Below are 7,162 nucleotides of genomic sequence, written 5' to 3' on the forward strand. Positions count from 1 at the left end.
GGTTTTTTTTTTTTTTTTTTTTTGACTTGAGGTCTCCCTCTATCACCCAAGCTAGAGAGCAGTGGCACGATCACAGCTAACTGCAGCCTCAAACTCCCGGGCTCGGGCCATCTTTCCATCTCAGCCTCCTGAGTAGCTGGAATATAGGCACGTGCCACCACATCTGGCTAATTTTTTGATATTTTGTAGAGACGAGGTCTTGCTATGTTGTCCGGGCTGGTCTTGAGCTCCTGGGCTCAAGCCATCCTCCCACCTCAGCCTCCCAAAATGCTGGGATTATAGGCCTGAACCACCACATCCAGCCCAGCAGCTTATGACGCTAGAGGACTAGAGGAAGGAAGGAAAATATTTTTACTGCCTAAAAATAGAAGGGGAAGGAACAGTTTGGTGGGAGAGAGAACCTCCTCTGGTGGTGGGCTTTCCCTGTGTCGCCTTTTCATCCTGGGCCATTGGGTTTGCCCTCACCGCCCTCTACACCCCCTGGACCAACGCCCTGGGGATTCTTGCTGCTTTGTGGTTCTGCCTATTTTTGGGAAGAGGCAGTTGACCTGGCATCTCGCCTGGGGTCCGGCACCCCAAAGCCATGGGCAGTGCTCTTGGGGGTATGTGCTGAGTCTTAGGGTGCCGTGACCCATGCCACCTCAGGAGGCCTGTGCTGGCCCTTGGGGAGACACGTGTGGCTTGTGCTCCAAGGGCATGCGTTCCTCCAGTGCCCCATGCCCGCCTGGGGGTGCTGTACCAACACCCCTCTCTCTGTGTCTGTCTCAGTAGAGTCTTGATGAAGTCAGTAAAAGTGACCTCGGCCGGAAGATCAAGGAGGGTGTGGAAGAAGCGGCCAAGACAGCCAAGCAGTCGGCTGAGTCGGTGTCCAAGGGCGGGGAGAAGCTGGGCCAGACGGCAGCCTTCAAAGCCCTCTCGCAGGTGAGTCTGGCCCGGGCCGGGGCGCATGGCCCGGGGCAGCCAAACCCACACACCCACCGAGGCCTGCTGTGCTTCCTGGGCAGGGAGTGGAATCCGTGAGGAGGGAGATTGATGACAGTGTCCTGGGGCAGACAGCGCCCTACCGCCGGCCTGAGCGACTCCGGAAAAGGACTGAGTTTGCGGGAGAGAAATTCAAGGAGGAGAAAGTGTTTGAGCCCAACGAGTAGGTCCCATCCTCCCCTCGCTGCCCCGCTTTGGACACCTACTCTGCGGTCTGTGTTTGGGGCCACCCACGGGTGGCTGCCTGAGTCTGCTCTCGAGTTTGCTTTCTGCTCCAGGTTCCCAGCTCCCTGCAGAGACCTGGAGGAACACAGGGGAGGACGGGAGGCGAGGGCTGGGTCACTGCCACCTGCTGTCCTCTGCCACCCCTCCCCCAGCCATGGGAGAGCTCATGGCCCTGGGCCCAGCGGTCTGGGGCTGTCACTCACACCAGCCGCCCGCCATCTTCTCCAGGGAGGCGCTGGGAGTGGTGCTGCACAAGGACTCCAGGTGGTACCAGCAGTGGAAGGACTTCAAGGAGAACAACGTGGTGTTCAACCGTGAGTGTAGACGTCTGGGGGGCTCATGGCTACCCGTGTCCTGGCGGTCAGCTGGCCACGGCATTCCCCCTGCACAGGGCACAAGACAGATCCTACTTTGAGAGGAGGAGAGCCGGCCGGTCACTTGCGTGGGGTCATCTGATCGTATGACTGGTGATGGCACCCTCAATCAGAACATTCAGGAACCTGGAGCTCTTGTGCCGTCAGTGGCCTTGGGCTGGCGGGTGTCAGGGCTGGACTTTGCTTTCACGTGGGTGTGGGGGGTCCCAGGTCCTGACGGGCTGTGCCACACGCCCGTCCCTTCTCCCGTGAAGACTGCTAGAGGCCTGTGTTTCCTTTGTAGTGGAAGCAACAGCCCGTGGGGGTGGCACCCGTAATTTACACAGCCCCGCTGGGGCCACAGCGGAGGGGTCCCCGCGGCCTTGCCAGGTAGGTGGGCAGGCAGCGGTCGCTGTGCAGAGGAGGACGCAGGCCCACCCGTCCTTCGCCCGACCCAGCGAGGGCGGATCCACAGGGGCCACAGGAGCCTCTGGAGGGGGCCCCGCCCCCAGCCCCCCGCTCTGTCCCCGCAGGGTTCTTTGAGATGAAGATGAAGTATGATGAGAGTGACAACATGGTCATCCGGGCATCCCGAGCCCTGACAGACAAGGTCACTGGCTTGCTGGGTGAGTGAGTCCTGCAGGGCCCCTGGGGCTGGCGGTGCGGGGTCCCGGGCCCTCGACCCCATCCCCGCCATGCTCCTGCAGGGGGCCTGCTCTCCAAGACCGAGATGTCGGAGGTGCTCACGGAAATCCTCCGCGTGGACCCGGCCTTCGACAAGGACCGGTTTCTGCAACAGTGTGAGCATGACATCATCCCCAACGTCCTGGAGGTGGGTGCCAGCCTGCGGGGCCCTCTCGGGCCGCAGGTCCCAGCTGCCTCACCTTCCACTAGCTCCCTCTCCGGCCTGCTCCCTGGGCCGAGCTCCCTGCACGGGAGTCAGCTGCTGAGGCTGTTTCCTGAGCAGACACGTTGCCCTTTGGGCTGTGCCCAGCACCCTTCCTAGGCTTCGAGACCTGACCCTGCCCACACCCATCCTGTGTCTCTGAGAGGGCAGTGGTGGTCGCCCTGATCCCACAGGCCCTCAGTCTCACCACAGGTTGGTGGCGGCGGCAGCCTCCCTTGACCCCAGACTCAGTGTGGGGCTTCCCAGTGTCATGTCCTCATGCTTCCTGCCTGGAGCTGTTCCCTTGGAGTTGCTGGGAGCAGCTGTGGGTGGCTGAGTGCACGCTGCCCTGGGCTACCTGGGCCGTGTCTACACTCACACTCTGCCTGAGACCTGCTGCTGAGAGGGTTTTTCTTGTGCATCTCTGGCAGCCAAACCCGCCCTGGGTTTGTAGGTTTTGGCGGGGGAGGCTTGATCAAGGTCATGCTGTGGCCTGTCCCCTCAAGGTCCTCCAGGTTGACTGCCTCTTCCCTGCCACGTGTGTCCCTCCATTCTGCGGGACATGGCAGGAACCTGGGCACTTCCAGCCTGGCCAGGTCAGGCCTTTGTGAGGCCCCTGGTGGGACCAGAGAAAGCCCCTCCTCCTCCACGTGGGAGTAGGTACTCTCACCTCCCCCCAGGTTGCTCTGTGGGCACTGAATGCAGCCCTGTCTCCAGGCTCCTGTGGATGCAGCTCCCACCACAGGGTGCCCTCTGCGCCCTGCCCCCACTCCAGCTGCCCCAACAGTCAGGAAGTGTTGGTCTGCCTGTCCCTGGGGAGGCAGAGGGCTTGGGCTCGTGGGGACAGCGGAACCATCTCCTCGCCTCCTTGACTCAGCTTCCTGGCCAGACTAAGAGCTGGGAGCACAGCTATCCCCCTTCCTCCACTAGGCCCTGGGCCCCTCTGCAGGGCACCCCCGTGGACGTGGCCCTAGCCTTCCTTCCGCCATAGCCGGGTCGTATGAACAGGGGCCTGGCTCCCGGGGCTGGTAGGGGACCCCTCCTGCTGCAGCCTGACCCAGCCCCCCACAAGCGGGAGGCTGTGGTCTCTGAGGAGAGGCCCCCGCAGCGCAGTGTGCTCCGAGGAGTTCTCCTGCCTTGAGCCCACTCGTCTTGGCACTGATTTTTCTTTTTCCCTGTTTAGGCCATGATTTCTGGAGAGCTCGACATTCTCAAGGACTGGTGCTATGAGGCCGTGAGTACTTGCTTTTTTTAAGGCCTGAAAAAATCACAGAAAAGGTCTGCTTGGCAGCTCCCTTAGGGGTGCGAGTGACAGGACTGGGCTGCTGGTGAGGGGTCTCTTGCCTGACACAGCCCCCGCCTTCCCTGCCTCGTCAGGTGGCTCGTGTGGGCCCTGTAGCCCAGTGCCATGTCGCTTGTGGGCCTTTGCTTCCAGGGACGATCCTTGCCTTTCCCAGTCCCTGGGCGATGGCCTGGGGTGTTCTTCTCCGGGAGGTATGGAGCTGGTGCCAGTGAGACTGCTCCTCCCCCATCTCAGAATAATGTCGGCTAAGGAGTGTCCCGGGAGAGGGGTGTCAAGCCACTGGTTGGATGAGGTTTCCAGCATGGCAGGGGCTCCTGTGTGACTGTCCTACTGCGTGTGGCTTGGGACGGGGGCCAGTGAGAGCTCGGGTCCCACTTGTGATTGTGGGAGTCGGAAGTGGGTAGGGTTCGAGGTCAGTGTGGGCTCAGCCCAGCCCCTCCCCAGGCCAGAGCCATGTCCCTGTGCTCACCTCTTGGAGGTTGTGAGGGTGAGACTCGCCCCGGAAGCAGCCCCAGGACACCAAGAGTGTCACAGACCTATTGACTGTCCTCAAGCCACCATCCCCAACGCAGAACGCTGCTGTCCTCCCGCCAGGGCGGAGCCGTACGTCCTGACAGGGCCGGCTGCTTCCCGGACTCGGGGCTCGGGGTCCCTGGAGCACGCGCCGTCTTCCCTGCTCCTGGCAGCCTCCCTGTCTCCGTCCCCGTTCCTGTGGGGCTCCTGGCTCCTGCCACCTCGCCTCACCCTGCTCTCTCCTGACCTGTGTCTTCAGCGGTTGGCTTTTTTCCTGCTGCTGTGTCTTAAGCAATCCAGAATTTTTTTTTTTTTTTGGCTAATTCTGCTCTGCACCCGGCTCACAAACAACTTGGGAAAAAGCAGAAGAGAAGATGTCAGATTTGCTTTTTCAATACTCCCCTGCATGGTGACTAATCCAGCAGGCACTTAGGAGTTTGGGTGTGGGTTTTTTGGGGTTTTGGTGTGTTTTTTTTCCACCTTGGGCCCATTAAGCTGCAGCTGATCCTCTTTGCCAGCCAGCTGGGCGCCCCTGGACACACGGCTGGCGTCCAGCCCCTTCCTTGGAGGTGTTGTTAAAATGTCATCTTCAAGAAGCCGAACCACTCGGATCAGCTCTATTTTTTCCCTCAGCAGATCAGGCATTTCCATAAAAAGGAGAAGCTCTCAGCACGTCTTCCATCATGGTTGCCTGCCAAGCCCACAGGCTCTGAGTGTGAATGCAGGCGGGGGCTAGATCCTGTACTGGGAGCAGGCGCCAAGGGCTGGGGGTGCCCAGGGGCTGGTTGGCGAGGGGCAGTCTGCAGCTCAGGACAAATCCTAGAAAAGGCATTGGATTCTGGGCCAAGACTGAGTGAGGTAAACGTGGGAACGCTAAGAACCGGCCCAGGCGCCGCCAGCTTCTCTCTGGACGCGCGCTTTGGAATCTGTTCCAAGAGAATTGCCCACTTGGCTGATGAATCCTGTTGTCACTGGGTCATCCTGGCGAGTGCCGTGCTCAGGAGAGGGCAGTGTGTGATGCTGACCAGCAAGGGGGTGGCACCAGCCTCCCCGCTTGGACTCAGGCTCTTGGCCTCCGCTGTTCCTGGCAGGCGGCAGGACACCTGGCGCCAGGGTGTGCAGGCATTGGCTCCATGGGGCGTGGCCTGTCCCAGCGGCCGCCTCACAGGCGCGTGGCCTCTTATTGTAGACGTACAGCCAGCTGGCCCACCCCATCCAGCACGCCAGGGCCCTGGGCCTACAGTTCCACTCCCGCATCCTCGACATTGACAACGTCGACGTAAGTGCCTCTTGTGAGGTCCCCAGACGATCCCCAGGGGCAGGAATCGAGGCTCAGGCAGGGTCCAGGAGATGGCCTTGCGGGCGCCAAGCAGAGGAAGGGGTCTTGGGGAATCTCCACTGGAAGTAGGCTGGCGGGAGGCCCTGTCCTGGACCAAGAGGCAGGGCCCAGGGAAGTGGGTAGCGCCGGCCCGGGAACCTTTTCAGAACAAGGTACCCCAGCCTTCCTCCGGCAGGGTTGTGGACACAGGGAACGGCCACCTGGAGGAGCTGGGCGGGGTCTTCTCTGAGGCCCGCCTACACTCTGGGCTCTCCTGCAGCTGGCCATGGGCAAGATGATGGAGCAGGGGCCCGTGCTCATCGTCACCTTCCAGGCCCAGCTGGTGATGGTGATCAGGAACCCCAAAGGCGAGGTGGTGGAGGGCGACCCGGTGAGTGAGGGGGCGGGGTCTCCCACCCCTGGCCCTGCCTGTGGCCGCCAAGTGGGGGTGGAGGAAAGCCCCAGGGCCGGAGTGGGGGGTGGGAAAGGCCCGAGAACTGGCAGACCGGCCTGGTTTTGCCAAGGCCGTGAGTGGCTCTTGGGCCCCAAAAGTCCCTGTCCCGGGCCGTGGGGATGTTCCTGCTGGCGCCCTCCCCATGGAGCCCGGAGACGCCCGGGTGCCCCCAGCCTCGCGGCAGCCCCTCCCGTCCCCGCAGGACAAGGTGTTGCGCATGCTGTACGTGTGGGCGCTCTGCCGGGACCAGGACGAGCTCAACCCGTACGCGGCTTGGCGGCTCCTGGACATCTCCGCCTCCAGCACAGAGCAGATCCTCTGAGCCCCCACGGCCAGAGCCTGGGGCTGGATCGAAGGCGCAGCCGCACAGGGACAGCACCTGCGGCAACTCCAAGTCTCGGGAGGAGGCTGTGGGCTCTGCCCCGAACTCTGCCAGGACCGCCGTAGAACCAGCTGCCCCGGGAAGGAGCCGCAGGCCGCTGAGGGGGCCCAGCAGCTGGAGAGGCTCCCACAGTATCAGCCCCGGCGCTGTCCCTTGGCCCCGCGAGTGCCAGCGGCCGTCGCCAGGGGCGCACAGGCCACACCGTGCCAAGAGGCCCCTGGGCCCAGGGACTGCGCCCCCGGGGCCGAGCGGTGAAGCCCAGGCCCGGATACTCGGAGTGGCCTGCTGGCCACGTCAGCCAGGCCATTTAGGTCCTTTTTTTATTTTCCCAATGCTCTTACTTCCTGTACATAAGCCTGAGATTTGGAAATAAAACACCAAAGTACAGAAGAGCAGCTGGATGGTCTGAGGTGTCATCTCTGGCGGGGGAGTGGCTGGGACTGAGGGAGGCGGTGGGCCGGGCTGGTCCCGGAGAGGCGGTCAAGGTCGGTGGGGGAACTGCGGTAGAAGGGACACCCGGTCCTGGGCGGCACCCTGCCCCCAGGGGATGGAGGCGACCGGACTAGGGCGACAGACAAAACTAGGGGGAGTCAGCCCCTCCCGCGGCCTGCAGGCGCGCTCTCCGGCTTGGGGTCCCCAGGTCGCCCACATGAGTGGTATTTGGGGGTACTGAGACCGCCCCCAAACGGGCCTGTCTAGTGGGAATCCGGGTCGGGCGCGGGTGTGCGAGGCGTCCTCGCCCCGCTG

The 7,162-nt window shown here is 62.5% G+C and overlaps 1 protein-coding gene across 1 annotated transcript in view; it reads left to right on the forward strand.

The window, feature by feature from the left end:
* Window positions 1-6,810, forward strand: part of TIMM44 (translocase of inner mitochondrial membrane 44) — a 14,633-nt gene extending 7,823 nt beyond the window's left edge. Inside the window, exons 5-13 of the mRNA XM_021710179.1 lie at window positions 772-921; window positions 1,005-1,144; window positions 1,435-1,520; window positions 2,093-2,185; window positions 2,267-2,391; window positions 3,629-3,679; window positions 5,451-5,540; window positions 5,860-5,970; window positions 6,236-6,810. Coding sequence (XP_021565854.1) covers window positions 772-921; window positions 1,005-1,144; window positions 1,435-1,520; window positions 2,093-2,185; window positions 2,267-2,391; window positions 3,629-3,679; window positions 5,451-5,540; window positions 5,860-5,970; window positions 6,236-6,355 — 966 coding nt within the window. The 3' untranslated portion in view covers window positions 6,356-6,810. The remainder of the gene's footprint in view (window positions 1-771; window positions 922-1,004; window positions 1,145-1,434; window positions 1,521-2,092; window positions 2,186-2,266; window positions 2,392-3,628; window positions 3,680-5,450; window positions 5,541-5,859; window positions 5,971-6,235) is intronic.
* Window positions 6,811-7,162: the final 352 nt, after the last annotated feature.

The sequence above is a fragment of the Carlito syrichta genome, unplaced genomic scaffold (genome assembly GCF_000164805.1).
Source record: "Carlito syrichta isolate Samal-C Ts95f unplaced genomic scaffold, Tarsius_syrichta-2.0.1 Scaffold288214, whole genome shotgun sequence".
Lineage (NCBI taxonomy): Eukaryota > Metazoa > Chordata > Mammalia > Primates > Tarsiidae > Carlito > Carlito syrichta.